The sequence below is a fragment of the Rhincodon typus genome, chromosome 3, assembly GCF_021869965.1.
Source record: "Rhincodon typus isolate 14 chromosome 3, sRhiTyp1.1, whole genome shotgun sequence".
Taxonomy (NCBI): Eukaryota; Metazoa; Chordata; class Chondrichthyes; order Orectolobiformes; family Rhincodontidae; genus Rhincodon; species Rhincodon typus.
This window is the reverse complement of record NC_063334.1, coordinates 77,454,796-77,472,862: the sequence shown is the minus strand read 5'-3', so window position 1 is coordinate 77,472,862 and position 18,067 is coordinate 77,454,796. Positions and strand designations below refer to the sequence as shown.

The 18,067-nt window shown below is 41.5% G+C and overlaps 1 protein-coding gene across 1 annotated transcript in view; it reads left to right on the top strand.

The window, feature by feature from the left end:
- Positions 1–18,067, top strand: part of ppip5k2 (diphosphoinositol pentakisphosphate kinase 2) — a 198,270-nt gene that overhangs the window by 104,139 nt on the left and 76,064 nt on the right. The window contains exons 17-20 of the mRNA XM_048593691.1: positions 6,153–6,294; positions 11,988–12,211; positions 12,864–12,991; positions 17,619–17,733. Of these exons, the coding sequence (XP_048449648.1) occupies positions 6,153–6,294; positions 11,988–12,211; positions 12,864–12,991; positions 17,619–17,733 (609 nt within the window). The remainder of the gene's footprint in view (positions 1–6,152; positions 6,295–11,987; positions 12,212–12,863; positions 12,992–17,618; positions 17,734–18,067) is intronic.

Sequence of the window (18,067 nt, the reverse complement as noted above, 5' to 3'; positions counted from 1 at the left end):
TGTGTGTGTGTGTGTGTGGGGGTAGTAGAGAGAGTCTGTGTGTGTGTGGTGGGGGGAGTAGAGAGAGTGTGTGTGTGTGTGTGTGGTGGTCGAGAGACAGAGAGAAAGATTTGGCGGTTGGTTGAAGGTGTGAAGTGGAAACATGTGGAAGAACAAACCTTAAACAGACCATTGTTCACAGCATACTATCCAGCCTTCAGGACAACATCAACCACAACACTATGCAACCCTGTCATGGCCACCTGTGCAAGATCTGTCAGATCTTTGACATTGACACCACCATCACATGTGGGAGCACCACTCACCATGTGCAAGACAGATACTCATGTGACTCAGCCAACATTGTCTATCTTATACGCTGCAGGCACAGATGCCCCAAGGCATGATATATTGGCAAAACCATGCAGATGCTACAAGTATGGAGGAATGATCACTGCACAACAATCGCCAGACAGGAATGATCCGTCCCAGTGGGTGATCACTTCAGCAGTCAAGGATATTCGGCCTTGGATCCTCCAAGGCGGACTGCGGGATGCACAACAACGCAGAGTCACCGAGCAGAGGCTGATTGCTAAGTTCGGTACCCATGAGGACGGCCTCGACCGGAATCTTGGGTTCATGTTGCACTACAGGTGACCCTGCCGCCCTATACACTCTCATGCATACACACACACATCCTCTCTCATACACACACTGACTCTCACACAGACACTTCCACACAGATCCTCTCTCATGCACACACTTTCTCTCCCGCACACACACATGCACGTGTACTCTCTCTCCCACACGTGTACACAGATGCGCACACACACATGTGAATGCATGGGGTGAATTTGTATTTGCAGACAGATTCTACTTTGTTCAAAAAGCACATAATTTGTCAGCAGTCCGTCAATGTGGCGTTTTATAAATTCCTATCTTAGAAATACAACCAGTCTGACTCCAAACCAAATCACAAACATTCAAGATTCTAATCAAGACTTCACACCTTTCATGCATTGTCTGACTGAAAATGTCACCTCTTCTTTATAACTGATAAAACCTTTAGTTCGGTCAGGACAGTGACTTCAAGAGAATTTAGGGATTTACATGTAGATATTAATCAATTAAAACTTTCTAAATGATTAAGGATTTAACAGCATTTTTGGTTTTTTAAGTACATCCTCATCAGTGGTGTGACCCTTTTGATCTTTTACTTATAAATTCTGTGTCTAATACTACCTCTCTCACTAACTCCTGAAGAGGGAGTAATACTCCAAAAGCATGTTTTCAGATAAACCTGTTGGACTATAACCTGCTGTCGTGTGATTTCTGACCTTGTCCACCCAAGTCCAAAACCGGCACCTCCACATCATAATTTTCTTGTTTTCTTTCTTATTAATGCTACTATTTTCATGTGCACATTTTTGCTATACTTTTCTCCTTACTGCTTGTAGGGCTCAGATTCATAAAATGTCAATATTAGTCATCATCCAATATCTCAAACTGCGAGTTCTACCCACTTTACAAGAGAAAGCCTTGTACTTTCCTGTTAGTATAATTCCAAAAAGATGATCCTCCCTTTCTTATATCTCAGTTCCACCCAAATAACTTCATTGGATGTACTCCCCAGAATATCCTCCCTAATTACAACCATACTGTTATCCCTAATCAAAAACAACACTCTCCCTCTTCTTTTGCCTCCCTTTCTATCCTTCTTATGGCATCTATACCTTGGAACATTAAGCTGCCAGTCCTGTCCATCCCTGAGCCATGTTTCTCTCATAGCTATGATATCCCAGTACCTGTTCTGAACTATGCTGAGTTCATCTGCCTTACCTGGCAGGCCTCTTGCATTGAAATAAATGCAGTTTAAGTTTTCAGTCCCACTTCATTCTTTGCTTTTCCCCTGCCTGTCTTGACTATTTGACTTGCTCATTTTCTCAACTGTACTAGCATCAGACTTACCTCTTTTCTCATTTTACTTCCCCCGAACTTTCAGAGCCTGCTGAGCAGCACTAGCAAATCTCCCCACCAGTATACTAGTTGCTTTCCAATTCAGGTGCAGCCCATCCTTCGTATACAGGCCACCTCTACCCCAGAACAGATTGCAGTGATCCAAAAATGTGAATCCCTGCCCCCTGCACCAGCTCCTTAGCCACGCATTCATCTGCTGTATTGCCTTATTCCTCCTCTCACTAGCACGTGGCACTGGGAGTAAAATCAGATATTACTACCCTTGAAGGCCTGCTTTTTAACTTCCTGCCTAATTTCCTATATTCTCTCCTCAGAACCTTGTCCTTTTTTCTTCCTTTGTTGTAAGTATCAGCATGTACAACGATCTCCTGCTGGTCACTCTCCCCTTTAAGAATCTTCTACACCCTCTCGGAGACATCCTTGACCATTGGACCAGGTCTGAACTTTAGAGCAGTTCTCTGAACAGTCTCCCATGCTCTATCTCTTTCTCCCATTTAAACTACCATTCCTTTGAATTTTTTTCCAAAGTTCCAAAAACAAAGCCCCAGCTTATAAAACAGTAATTACTGCTCCAAGAAATCGAGGAAATCAGCTCCAACACTGAAAAAACCTCCAAAAAAGGAGCAGCTCTTACATCTACAGTTTTCTCCCTTCCACCATTTTGGCACGTGCAAGACTTGCAGTATTCAAGATTACCATAACCATATTCAATAAAGTGACTGATGGAGGCAGTTTCCAAAAAATGTAAGCATTTAACAGAAATATCTGAAGTGGAGGCAGGAAGAGCAGACCTGCTCCTTCTGGCTTTATGGTAATTCTGAAAACTGTTCCTGATAGATTCTGGTGTGACATAAGGCACAGCTTTGTCCTTATGGAGCCAGTAGCATCGTCTAGTCGCCTGACTGGCTAGTTTGCTGCCAATATACCGATGACATTTGATGTCTGCCATGTAATGATTGAGAGATGTCAATGTCATTGAATTTCAAGGGATAATTGTGGGATTCTCTCTCTCAATCGAGAGAAACTGTCTGGTAAATGTATGGTGCAGATGTTGTTGGCCATATGCCAAGCCTGAATGTTGTCCAAGGTTCTGCTATGTTTCGGCATAGACTGCTTCAGTATCTGAGGAGTTACAAATGATAGTGAATGTGACATCACCACCTCTAACCTTATGATGAAAGGGAAGTCATTGAAGTAACTGAAGGTGATTCAGCCTAGGGCACTACCCTAAGGAGCTCCTGCAGTGGCATTGTGGGACCAAAATGATTGACCTCCAACAAACGCAATCATCTTCCTTTGTGTTAGGTATCACTCAGAGCAGTAGAGTTTTCCCCGTTTCTTATTGACTCCAAACTTGCTTGGACTCCATGATGCCACACTCGGACAAAAGGCTGCCTTGATGTCAAGGGCGGATACCCTCACCTCTTTTCTCGGGTTTAGCTTTTATCCATATTCAGATCAAGTCCATCATTTGTCAGGGGCTGATTGGCTCTGGTGGAACTCAAACTGCGTATCGTTGTGCAGGTTATTTTTGACTAAGTGATGCTTGACAGCATTGTTGTGAACACCTTCTACTGCTTTGATGATTGAGTATAAACTGGCGCAGCAATTACCTGGATTCTATTTGTCTTCCTTTTTTGTGGACAGGACATACCTGGACAATTTGTCACATTGCCAGATATATGGGAATGTTGTAACTGCTGGAATACCCTGGCTAGGCACATAGTTGGTTCTGGAGCACATTCTTCAGTACTATTGTCAGGATATTGTCAAGGCCAATTACCTTCAATCATTTCTTGACATCCCATTGAGTGAATCAAATTTTCTGAAAGTTGATATCTCCGTTGCCAGGCTCAGGAGGAGGCAGAAACGGATCATCCTCTTGGCCCTTTTGTTTGAAGATAATGTTGAAAATGCTGTGCCTTTGGTTGTGGATAGTGCTCCCTTTAAATTTATTCTGTGCAAACCTCCAAGGTCTGTGGGTGACCTCCAGAGAAGTCAGTGCCGCACACGGCATAAGAACACCAATTGCTATGCACGGACAAACCCTTGGACGATTGCACGTGCAGCTTAGATAGAACATAGACGTGAGATCACTTACCCTTTTCAGTCATGTGCTTTTTCCACTGTTTGGCAAACAAGTATCATAGAATTCCTACAGGGTGTGGAAGCAGACCATTTGGCCCATGGAGTCCATACCGACCTTCCGAAGAGCATCTCACTGAGACAAGGGGAGAACGTGCAAACTCCACACAGACAGTTGCCCGAGGCTGAAATTGAATCTGGGTCCCTGGTGCTGTGAGACAGCAGTACTCACCACTGAGCCACCGTGCCGCCTCGTAGTCCTATGTTGTAGTTTCACCAAGTTCCCACCTTTTTAGGCAGTACCTCCTGTACTGGCATGATCATAGTGGGGGATATGCCAGGATATGAGTTTACCAATATACCTGCTACTTTTCTCTTTATAGTTGATAGAGGTTGCATTTTTTGTAGGTGCTGTTAAATAAAAATTGTTTGAATTGGTTCACTGTGCCAGTGTAGGGAATAAAAGTTTAAGGTGGTGGATGGAGTGCCAGTCATGCTTAGCTGACTTGGCAGTAAAAGCAAAACTTGGCAAATGCTGGAGATCTGAAACACAAAAAGAAATCACTAGAGAAAGTCAATAGTCTGGCAATATCTGTGAGAGAGAAACGGAGTTAACATAAACCATTAACTCTGCTCTCTCTACACATGCTGTCAGACCTGCTAAGTTTCTGCAGCATTTTCTGTTTTAAAAACTGAGTCAATATGTATGTCCCTTCCTTGGATCTAATTCTACCCCTAATTTCTCTTGTTAGCCATAGTCAGGCAACCTTTCCAGCTTTATTTTTGCGGCAGACAGAAATGAACAATTGTTGCAGTTTCTTCATGCACTCTTTAAATGTTTGCCATTGCCTCACCACTCTCATCCCTTGAGTTTCCCAATTTGTAAGAGCCAGCCAACTCCTCATGCCATCATACTTTCCTTTATTTAAATTCAGAGCCTGAGTCTCAGAATCAACTATGTCACTCTCCTTTAGAATGAAGTCTTCTATCATATTATGGTTACACAGGCACCAAGGGCCTTACACAGCAAGGTCACCAATTTTTCCTTTCTTATTGCACAGTACCCCGTATAAGGTGACCTATTCTCTGGTTGGTTCTCCAATGTATTGATCTAGAGAACCATCTCGTACATACTCCAGGAATTCTGCCTGTCCAGCTCTGTCACTGATTTGATTTGCTTGATCTATACGTACATTAAGGTCACACATAATTACAGCTGTACCTTTATTCCTTATGTTTCCAATTCCATATTTAATGGCTTCCCCAATCTTACCACCTCATTTTATGGGTCAGTATACATCCCTCAATATTGTTTTCTGCCCCATCTCCTCTGGGCTGGTGCTGTGCCCCGAACACTATGAGGGTATCAGGTGGGACCCAAGCAGCTTGGGATTGTCTTGTATACCAGTGGACGTCAGTGAACAGGTAATGTAACTGCTGACCTGGTGGGACAGCACATGATTAAACCCCAAATGTGGACTTAAGATAAGGTAGTGCATACAAAAGGACCTAACCTAAAAACAGAAAATGCCAGAGATATAAATGAATTTATAATAAGAAAGTAGTTGGAAATATTTAAGGCTACCAATTGGGGAAGATCCACAGTACAATGTTGGCCTGGTTACTGGTTCAGTCTTTTTATTTAAACTTTTAAGAAGGAGAAAGGGTTCCAATGGCGTGACCCCTTCCCTTCCCCCAGCTGAAAAAGCAGTCAACTTAACTGGACAGTAAGTCCGCCTTTTGATCACTAATTAAACAATTCAAGGTAAATCACTTTAGGGTAACTAATTCCCAGAGGGACAGACTATTGATTGTCATTGGGTGTTAAGGCTCTCATAGCCATGGGGAACTTTTCTCCCTCTAGGTCAACATCTTAACTGTTCTCTGCACATCTTCCAGTGTGAAAGAATGATTCCTTTGTTGCATAATGATCAGAAATTGTGCTGTTGTTTCTTTTACTTTCTTTCTCTCTTTTAACCGTTACACCTTTGCCTTTTTGTTCCATTTCTTACTCCCAAAGAAACTAACTTAACTAATGAATATTGTTTCTTAATTAAGTTTCGATGTTTATTATGGTGTGTAATAGTTCAACATTTTTGTTTCTTTTTCAGCTTGCTCCTACTAAAAGCAGTTCTATAATTAGGTCAATGCAGCTAATCAAAAACCCTGTAAAGACTTGTGATAAGGTTTATGCCCTAATTCAAAGCCTGACATCCCAAATTAGACAGAGGATGGAAGACCCCAAATCAGCTGGTAAGATATTTCTGTTATACTTTGATGATGGAATAGATGCTAAAAGAGAACTTGAAGGCACTAGAAAAAATGTCAAAATAAATGACTAGGAATTCAGAAGAACTGGGAAAGTAAATTGGCAAGAAATAAGAGTATTCTACAATATCAAAATTCTTCAGTAGTATATGACTAGATGGACTCAGTACAGACATTTGGGCACATCAAGTTATGATAAAGAGCTGAATGGATTAAAAAGATTTAAAGGCAGACAACAGGGATAAAGATTGGCACAAGGTAAAACGTGGTGTTCTGTAAGAATCTGAGCTGGCACCATTGCTGTTCATCATTTATATTAATGATTTAGACTAGGAACAAGTAATTAATATCAATATTTGCACAGATATCAAGTTGAAGAGTGAATATTGGAGTATAGCTAGCACATAGGGTGCAATATAATACAAGAAGACAAAACTTGCAGATTAAGTGGGTGGTTAAATGGGTGAAGAACATTTACTATGAGGTGATGTATTTTGGTAGAAAAATTCAGGTAATGGACAGGTGGCAGAAAACTGATGAAATCTGTTTTCCCATAACAACTGTCTGTGATCACTGAGCTTTTGAGTGGAAAGGATGTGTGTAAATGCATGTTAATCACTGCGTGTGTAAACAATTGGAATAACTAGCAGCAAGTTTCTTCTAGCTATGAATGGGGAAAAGAGAATTGTTTATTTATGTAATCATCCCACAATTTATCACCATAGCACTTACTCTGAGTTATGCAGGCAAATATATTTGGAGAATACAGTTGAAGACAAGTGCAGAGTGGCAGTTAACGAGCTGCATAGCTAGTGTGTGAACAGGTTAACGGCAACAGCAAGAGATTGAATCCCTTTGGGTTCTTGTGGAGCAGTGGTTGTGTTCCTGCTGCTAGGCTAGAAAGTCCAAGTTCAAGTCCCACCTATCAGATTTGTCATAACATGTTCAAACAGGTTCCTTTTATAAAATTACAAGAAGAAAGGTTGCCTTTTAATTAATTGGAAAAACACACTGCAGGCCTAATGAGGAACTTGTATTAACTCCCGAAACTTAGTTTCGGTGACTTCAGCTGAAGTTGTATGCTAAAATTATTTTATGATTCTTACAAAGAGGTGGAAAAGATGGTCATGAAGTTAGATGCTTGTAGTCTCATTACCAGGAGGTCAGCTGGTTGTATTGTTGGACCCAAAAGGGAACAGAATTGGTAACCCTGCGACTTTAAAGTTGCTGGTGTTTTATTTGTTATCGGTGTTGCTGCCTTTTTATCTGTGCTTCTCTTACTTTCTGCAGTCAGCATTTAAGGAATAAACATAGTTGCCCTACCAAGTGACTTCTCAATTTCACTTTAGTTTTCCAATATGAAGGTGGTATTTGTTGATTTAGCCACATCCTACATTTATTTGTTTAAGACTTGCATCCTGAGTAGGTTACAACAATTACCACCTTTGTTTTAAAAGAAACCCTTCAGTTCAGGAATGATTTCTATTGGAGTTAGCATGGCTGTGGTCAACAGTTCTGTCTGGAATGTATCATTTTGTCCTCGAGAGGCAGTTTTTGAATGCACAAGTGAAGTCATCTGACTGTAAGCCATCTTTGCAGCACATGGACTTTTTATTTAAAAAGTAGACAGTTTCAAAGACCAACATTGAATTGGTCTGTATTTTTAAAGCTAAGTATATGGAATATCTTTAAAAAAACAAAATGCTAGAGAATGTCAGGGAGTCTGACAGCATTTTGGAGTGAGAAAGTGTTAACATCATAAAACTACTACAACACAGAAGCAGGCCGTTCGGAGACCAGCTGCTCAAACGAGCATCATTACCTAGTGCCAGTTTCCTGTTTTTTATTTCCCCCCATACCTTTTCACACCATTGCTATCCAAATAATCATCTGATGCCCTCTTGATTGCCTCAATTGAGTCTGCCTCCACTGCATTTGCAGGCAGTGCCTTCCATACCTTAATTACTTGCTGCATGAAATGGTTTTTCTCATATCATCCTTATTACTTCTGCACACTACTTTAAATCTACGCCCTCTCATTCTTAGACAACAAGGTGCAGGGCTGGATGAACACAGCAGGCCAAGCAGCATCATAGGAGCAGAGAGGCTGACGTTTCGGGCCTAGACCCTTCATCAGAAAAGGGGGAGGGGAAGGGGGTTTTGAAATAAATAGGGAGAGAGTGGGAGGCGGATAGAAGAGGGATAGAGGAGAGGATAGGTGGAGAGGAAACAAACAGGTCGAAGAGGCGGGGATGGGGCCAGGAAAGGTGAGTGTAGGAAGGGGATAGGTCAGTCCAGGGAGGATGGACAGGTCAAGGGGGCGGGATGAGGTTGGTCGGTAGGAGATGGAGGTGCGGCTTGGGGTGGGAGGAGGGGATAGGGGGGAGGAAGAACAGGTTAGGGAGGCAGGGACGAGTTGGACTGGTTTTGGGATGCGGTGGGGGGAGGGGAGATTTTGAAACTTGTGAAATCCACATTGATACCATTGGGCTGCAGGGTTCCCAAGCGGAATATGAGTTGCTGTTCCTGCAACCTTCGGGTGGCATCGTTGTGGCACTGCAGGAGGCCCAGGATGGACATGTCGTCTGAGGAATGGGAGGGGGAGTTGAAATGGTTCGCGACTGGGAGGTGCAGTTGTTTGTTGCGAACCGAGCGTAAGTGTTCTGCAAAGCGGTCCCCGAGTCTCCGCTTGGTTTCCCCGATGTAGAGGAAGCCACACCGGGTACAGCGGATGCAGTATACCACATTGGCAGATGTGCAGGTGAACATCTGCTTGATGTGGAAAGTCTTCTTGGGGCCTGGGATGGGGGTGAGGGAGGAGGTATGGGGGCAGGTGTAGCACTTCCTGCGGTTGCAGGGAAAAGTGCCGGGTGTGGTGGAGCTGGAGGGGAGTGTGGAGCGGACAAGGGAGTCACGGAGAGAGTTGTCCCTCCGGAAAGCAGATAAAGGTGGGGAGGGAAAGATGTCTTTGGTGGTGGGGTCGGATTGCAGATGGCGGAAGTGTCGGAGGATGATGCGTTGGATCCGGAGGTTGGTGGGGTGGTACGTGAGGACGAGGGGGATTCTTTTTTGGTTCTTATTGCGTGGACGGGGTGTGAGGGATGAGGTGCGGGAGATGTGGGAGACACGGTTGAGGGCGTTCTCGACCACCGAGGAGGGGAAGTTACGGTCCTTGAAAAACGAGGACAACTGAGATGTACGGGAGTGGAATGCCTCATCCTGGGAGCAGATGCGGCGGAGGCGAAGGAATTGGGAATAGGGGATAGCATTTTTGCAGGAAGGTGGGTGGGAGGAGGAGTATTCTAGGTAGCTGTGGGAGTCGGTGGGCTTGAAATGAATATCGGTTTCGAGGTGGTTGCCCGATATGGAGACAGAGAGGTCCAGGAAGGGGAGAGAGGTGTTAGAGATGGTCCAGGTAAATTTAAGGTTGGGGTGGAAGGTGTTAGTGAAGTGTATGAACTGTTCGAGCTCCTCGTGGGAGCACGAGGCGGCACCGATACAGTCATCAATGTAACGGAGGAAGAGGTGGGGTTTAGGGCCGGTGTAGGTACAGAAGAGGGATTGTTCCACGTAACCTACAAAGAGGCAGGCGTAGCTTGGGCCCATGCGGGTACCCATGGCTACCCCCTTTGTCTGTAGGAAGTGGGAGGAATTGAAAGAGAAGTTGTTGAGTGTGAGGACGAGTTCGGCTAAGCGGATGAGGGTGTCAGTGGAGGGGGACTGGTCGGGCCTGCGGGACAGGAAGAAGCGGAGGGCCTTAAGGCCATCTGCATGGGGAATGCAGGTGTAGAGGGACTGGACATCCATGGTAAAGATGAGGTGTTGGGGACCGGGGAATTGGAAGTTCTGGAGGAGGTGGAGGGCGTGGGTGGTGTCACGGACATAGGTAGGGAGTTCCTGGACCAAGGGGGAGAAAATGGAGTCGAGATAGCCCTCTCATTCTTGTTCCTTTTACAAGTGGATACTGCTTTTCCCTATCTATTTTAGCCAGCCCACTCAAGATTTTGAAAACTTCTATTAAATCGAAACTTGAACATAGGAGGTTTAATCTGTAAGTTTGCAGATGACACAAAAATTGTATATATCAAGGAGGAAAGCCTTAGACTACAGAATGATGTAGGTAGTCTGGTTAGATGGATAGAAAAATGGCAAATGAAATTTAATCAAGTGAAAAATATGAGGTGGTTCACTTTGGGACGACTAATAAGACAAGGGAGTGCATGAATGGTGGACCCTAGAAATTAAAGGATTAGAGGGATCTTGATGTGCATGTCCATAGATCCTTAAAGGAAACAGATCAGGCACATAGAGTTTGAGAAGACATATGATCCCTCCTTTGATTAGTCAAGGTTTTGAATGCAAGAGCAAGAAAGTTGTGATGCAGCTAAGATATTATTTAGGTCGCAGCTGGAGTACTTTGTGCAGTTCTGGTCAGCACACTGTAGGAATGATGTGATTGAACTTGAGAGGGTGCAGAGTAGGTTTACCTGGACTGGAATGCTTTTGGATATTAAGAGAGCTTAAAAAAGCTGATATTGTTGTCAGTAAAGCAGGGAAGATTGAGGGGTAGCTGATTGAGGTGTACATCATTATTAGGGACATAGGTAGGATAGACGGAAAGAAACCTTTCCTCTCAGAGGGCATGGATTTAAGATAAAGGCCAGGAGGTTTAGGGGGAATTTAAGGACTTTGACCTAAGAGTGGTGGGTATCTTGAATTCAGTTCCGGAAAGGGTAGTAGAGGTGGGTACCATTTAAAGAAGTATTTAGAGGATCACTTGAAGCTCCATTGAATACAAGGTTGCAGGCATTGTGCTGAGAATTGGGACTAGAGCTGGAATGTGCCTGATTACTGGCATGGGAATTTGGCACAGATGGGCCTCTTTCCATGCTGTCAAACTCCTGGCACTCTGAAGCCTTCACTTGGGACTTTTTCTATCAACTATGAGTTCTAGGAGAAGCTCATTGCAATTGAGAAGTTCACTGCAATAAAAAAAGATGTTGCAGTTTCCATATCAGAGGCAAAAAGGAAATGCAAGAAGAAATCCCAATCCAGCAGTTCATCCAAAAATTCAGTTGTCTGTGCAGTCCTGACTTATTTGCGGCAGAACATTCTGAATGCAGATTGGCTTTAACAGTCACCTATGTACCCGCCAAGCCTCTTTCAAATATTCCAGAAGATGAACATTGTCACCTTCATCTCAAAGGATGAACAACAACATAGTAGTGAACCACACAGTCAGTAATGCTAAGCCTGGTGGGATTGTAAGCTGTGAGGAGGCTGCAAGGCTGTAAAGAGATATAATAGACAGGTGTAGTCAGTGTGCAACTAGGTAGCACGTGGTGTACAATATGGGGAAGTATGAAGGTCTACGCTTTGTTAAGAAGATTAGAAAATAAGTTTTTTTTGTTTTAAAAGGCATGAAATTTACACGTATTGATATTCAGAGGAATGAGGTGTAATCATACAAGGAACACAAATTTGGCATTCCATAGGACCACAAGATGTAAGATCAGAAGTAGGTCAGAATTAGGAAGGTAAATGGCTAAAACCTAGAGCCTCTGTCTTAGATTTTTCAGTCATTTTGCTCATGTTGACCTAGCACTTTCTTTACAAAGTCAACATTTTTTCAAACCTAAATCTAAAAATTTTTTACTGCTTTCTATGTGTATATATAGATATTCAACTTTACCATAGTGAATCGCTTGAGTTGATGTTGCGAAGATGGGCTAAATTAGAAAAGGACGTCAAATTGAAAAATGGGCGTTATGATATCAGCAAAATTCCTGATATCTATGACTGCATAAAGTATGATGTTCAACACAACAGTTCCCTACAACTGGAGAACACAATGGAACTGTATCAGTTATCAAAGTCATTGGCTGACATTGTGATACCTCAGGTAATGAGCCTAAATGGAAGCTAATTTGGCTCCTTTTATTCCTTTGTGAGGAAGATGCTTCATTATCTGTTTTCTTCTTTTATTTTTTACTTTTTAACTCTTACCCCTTTCTCCTCCCGTGGGCCATTTGTCAGATCTTGCCATGTGTCTTCTCATCCCTGTGTTTGCCTGTATATTATTAGAGCAATTAATTAATTGAAGTGTTTTGGAATTTACTTGAAGATGTGATAAAGTGTTACATAAATGAAAGTTCTTAGTTACTCTTTATAGTTGTTTCTTGAAGCTATGTATGTTGTATTATTTGCTTTTCATTTTCTTAAGAAGAGCTCTGGTGCTGTGTTCCTTTAAAATGCAGTGCAGAAGGGAGAAGTAATTTTGCAACACACAAAAGCTTGATACTTACTAATCTGAGTGTAGCTCAAAAAAAAATGTTGTTAAAGCTTTTTCTTGCATTCATCAGGGCAGATACAATAATACTACATGTCAAAGGAAGCAACAATTTATATTGCATGAGGAAATGTTGCTGATGGGTTGGCAAGTCAACTCAGGCATTGCAGTGGAGAATGTACCAGGGCTGTGATTCAATTCTTGATGTTCTAAAACATTTTAAAGTTCATTTTTTCTTGAATTTGCTGAATTTTATTTTGTTTAGGAATATGGCATTACCAAGGCTGAGAAGATGGATATTGCCAAAGCATATTGTACTCCTTTGATAAGGAAAATTCGTTCTGACTTGCAAAGAACTCAGGATGATGACACTGTTAACAAACTCCATCCACTGTAAGGGTTTCTGAATAGTTATTAATTTTCTAAGGAGTTTAAACAACAGTAATTTTTCTATTTTTAAATCCTATTCAGGCAGTGTTACTTTGGATAGATGACTTCAGAGTAGAAGTGCACAACTCTCTTAAGATTTGTTTTTGTTTACTTTGTTAATATACTGGTCACATAACCAACAGATTATTTTTAAGAACTGTCTAAGTGAGCAAGGCTGCTTTGTGTCCAACTTGACTTCAGAAGGGTAGAAACTTTGTCTGAATCTTGAAGAGAAGTATTTCCTCATGTGTTAGGGGCTAACTATTAAAAATCCATATTAATGAATTAGATGAAGAAACAAGAAGAAATATATCTAAATTTGCTGACAATATAGGACTAAGTGAGAATTAAGTTGTGAGGGGACACAAAACGTTTCAAAATGACATACAGTCACATTTGCTGAGGAGTGTTCAGTGCAACAAAAGAGTTCCATATTTTAGACGGGGGAATCTGAGCAGGACTCCTTCAGAAATGTGAAGCCAATCTTCCATTCTGATAGGCCCTTCCTAGAGCAGAATAGTTGGGGGTAGGCAAATTACACCGCTTTTTGTGTCTTCTGAAATGTATATAGGGTATTGGGTTTGGTGGTGGGGGGTAGGGGAATTTGTTGATATGAAAGGGTTGTTGGGTTTGGAGCAGGATATATCAGTAGCAGGGGAAAGAGCTGATTGGATGCAGTAGTGAGATGTCAAAAATTGGGTGTAGGATTTGGCACAGGAGGAGGAGGGTTCAGAAGCCAGGGGCTGTCTTTCGAATGGGGGGCTTTGGGTCCCAGGGCTATGGCAGGAAGTGTTGTCAAGTGCCAAAGAGTTTTCAGGTTAGTGTCTGGGGTGCATTGGGGTCTGGAGGAGATGTAGTTGAGGGTGTGTGAGGTAAGTTGGAAGTTCTTTTAATAGTTACTTAGGAATTAGACTACATACTCTCTATACCTTTTCCTGGCTAACTATTACTCAACTTCATATCCCTCGAATTCTCTGATTTAAATGGATTCTTTTGGAGGGTTCAAGCATAGGGGAATTGTCCAGCAGAATCTACAATTTACCATTTGATTCCTCAGAGTCTGATTCGAGGGGGTTTATAGGGTCCCCAAGTGCAACTCTGGAAACAATCATCTGGCTATCAGAAAATCTGGGTATCAGGTTAGGTGAAAGTGGGAAAGAATGGGAGTCGCGAGATTGAAAGTGGTTAAATGTGTGATTACTTAGTCTGATAGGAAGAATAGAAAAACAGAATATTTTTGTACATGTTGATGTTCAGAGAGACTGAAATGCACCTGTACAAAGAACCTTAAAAAGTTACATGCAGACGTAGCAATAATTAGAAAAACATATCAGCCTTTAATGCAAGGCGATTGGTGTACCGAGTATAAGAAATTTTGCTGCAGTTGTATGAAACCCTGATGACATACAGAATGCTGTGCAACTTTGGTCTTTTTAATATTTACTGATGGGATGTGGGCATCTCTAGCTGGGATTTACAGCCCATCCCTAGTTACCCTTGAGAAGGTTGAGGTGAGCTGGCACTTTGAGCTACTGCAGTTCACTGCTGACCCACTCTGCCATTGGGAGGAAGTTCCAGGATTTCAGCCCAGTGACACTGATAAAACAGTAATATATTTGCAAGTCAGGATAGTGAGTGGCTTAGAGGGGAAACTTTCAGCTGGTCGTATTCCCATTTATCTGCTGCTCTGTCTTTCTGGATGGGAGTGGTCTCACCAAAACTGTACATTATTGCAGCAAGACTTTTTTATTGCTGTCCTTAAAATCTTCATGCAATAAAGGCCAATATCCCATTTGCCTTCCATCTTTAATGAAGGACATATTTGCATTGGAGGTAGTGCAGTGAATGTTCATTAGATTGGTCTCTGGGGTGAAACATTTATCCTATGATGTCTGGCTAAGAAACTTGGATCTATATGCTCTGGTGTTTAGAAGAATGAGAGGTGATTTTGTTGAAACCTTCAAGATTAAGACATTGCTTCTCCTGGCTTAGGAATTTAGAACAAGGAGCACAGGTTCAAGTTAAGGAACTGATAATTTAGGGCTGTTGTGAAGAAAAATTTCTTCACTCGAAGAGATATGAACCTTTGAAATTCTCTATCCAGACGCCTGTAGATATGCTATCATTGTGAAAATAAGGGTAGGATAACAGATGATTGGTGTTTTACATCAATCAGGGAATAGGGAAAGATATTACTGAATGTCTTTTGGAGATCCACATATATTATCTTCTGATTCCCCCTTTTATCCACATTGCTTATCACATTTTTTGACGAAGAGCCAGTAATAAACCTCTCTAACATAATTATTAACACGTTTAATTGACTCTTATTACACAAATCATGCTGACAAATTTATACTGTAGGATTTACAGAAAAGTAGCCTCTACCTGTAAACAGAAAACAGAAATGCAGAGTCTGCATTGAAACAAGATTATCAGTAGATCAGTTAACTTCCCATATCTGACATTGTACATGAAGCAGTATAACAACTGTAAGTTAACCTGCTTGTCTGGACAGGATGTGAAAATGCAAAAAGTCTTTTGGGGCATTACATTGAGAAAATATAAAAATGAAAAGAAAAACTTCCTTCCTGTGGATTTGAATGGCTGCTACTCTCCAAATATCTGCAGAAATTAAGGCCCAATTATTCTGTAAACTCCTTGGCTCCAGGAGGGAATTTCAAAGAGTGATGTTGAAATATGCAGATGCAGCAAGCAATTAGGAAGACAAATATTATATTGGCCTTTATTGAAAGAGGATTTTAAGTACTGGATTGCTGCCAATGTGTAGAGCCTTCGTGATACCATGCCTAGACTATTGTGTATAGATTTTTGATCTCTATATACAAGAAAGCATATACTTTTGCCAGACTAATGCCTGAAATGGTGGATTGTCAAATTGGAGAGAGATAGTGGACTGGGCCTGTATTCTCTAAAGTTTAGGTGTATGAGGGGTGATCTTGTTGAAACATCCATGTTTGACAGGATAGATGCTTGAATGAATTTCCTAGTTGGCTGGAAGGGTGTCATAATCAGGGAACACAGTCTTAGAAATAAGAAGTCAGTCATTTAAGACTGATGAAGAATTCTGTACTCCAGAAGGCATTCAGTCAGCCAGTATATTCAAGGCAGAAAGCATTAGATTCCCAGATATTAAAGGTGTCAAGGGATAAGGGACAATGCACGGAAAATGACTGACAGAAAATCAGCCATGATCAAGTTGAATGGTGGAACAGCCTTGAAGGACGAAATTGTCTATTTCTGTGTTTCATATTTAATGAATGCTATTGTCCAAATGCCTGAAAAAAAAATGAAGGCATGTTCCAGCCAAGGAATCTGCAGGACCAGTAACTGAGGATTGAATGAAATTGGCTAGAATGGTATAAAGTTTGTGTTAAAGGCTGCCCCTCCAGGCACCTGACCTGTTTCTATTGCATCAAAGGGTTAAGTGGGCCAACTTGAAAAGTACAGTGTGCTTTGATTGCTTGCCTTTCACTAGCCGAAGTGTTTGGACAGATTGTTGAGATTGGCCAAGGGTGGGGTTTACCTTTAGTGTTCAAACAACTTGGCAAATGAAAGAAGATTCGGGAAAACCATTAAACTGTTGTTTATTTTCAAGAGTATGTAAGGAGAACTAGTTTTATGACTTTAAAGTTTAAAGCTAACTTTGCTAGTTACAGATGCCTCCCAATTTTAAACAAAATATTACGGTATTGTGTATTATAATTCCCACATTTCTACTATTTTCTCACATCTTGCTCAGATGTTGTCTGTCTGTGTTTCATCCAAGGCCAGCACTATATTGCTGATAATATGTCTCGTGCCTGGACCCATTGGAGAATGAAAGGTGATCCTGTTGTAACATATAATATCATAAAGGGATTTATATGTTGTTTACTGAAAGAACACTTCCTCTTATATAAGACACCACAACTAGAGGGTACGGTTTAAAATAGGGGTCTCCCATCTAAGATGGAGATGAGAGAATTTGTTTCTCTGAAAGTCAAGGAGACTTTGGAACTCTCTCTACTGCTCTCTGGGAAGTGTTAATAAATATTTTTAAGACAAATAGATAAATTTTTGACCAACAGAGGAGTCACTCATTATAAGGGTTGGGGAGACGAGATCATAATTTAATCAGCTACAATCTTACTGAATGACACAGCAGGCTTGAAGAGCTGAATGGTCTTTTCTTGCTCCTAATTCATATATTTTGTAGGTATGACTGTGCAAAAAGGAAGCTGGAGATTATTTTTGTTTTTTACATAATTCTGGAATAGTGAAACTGTTTTATCAGAGGAATGCACACCCCAGCAGCATTTCATCTTCAACTAAATCTGACATTTGATGGTTAACACAGTTGTGCTGTAGGTACACTCACACCTACATCTCTTGGATTTCAGGAGACAAAGATAGGGGCAAAATCAAGAAAATCATCAATAAAATGAGATGATAATGGCAATAAATTCTGATCCAAGAAACAGCCATAGAATTAGAATTTGCTTCTGACAGGTATAATCTAAATGTAAAAGTAAATCTAATCTAAAAATTATTATCTAATTTTATTACTGTTTTATTCCTATTTTTCCAGATACTCAAGAGGAGTCTTATCACCAGAGAGGCATGTCCGTACTAGGTTATACTTTACAAGTGAGAGCCATGTACACTCACTCCTTTCTATATTGCGCTATGGGGCGCTATGTAATGTGAGTATTGGCAATCCTGGCATGTGACCACAGATTTGTAACTAATCAAGTTGGATACTTGTTAAATTGATTAAGAAATGTAACAACAACTTGCATTTGTATAGAGCTTTACATTCACAATTGTGAGACAGTAATCAGATAAATATTGGATCCAAACCAAACAGGACAGATGGCATGAGATAGTAGGAACTGCAGATGCTGGAGAATCTGAGATAACAAGGTGTAGAGCTGGATGAACACAGCAGGCCAAGCAGCATCAGAGGAGCAGGAAGGCTGACGTTTCGGGCCTAGACCCTTCTTCAGAAATGGGGGAGGGGAAGGGGGTTCTGAAATA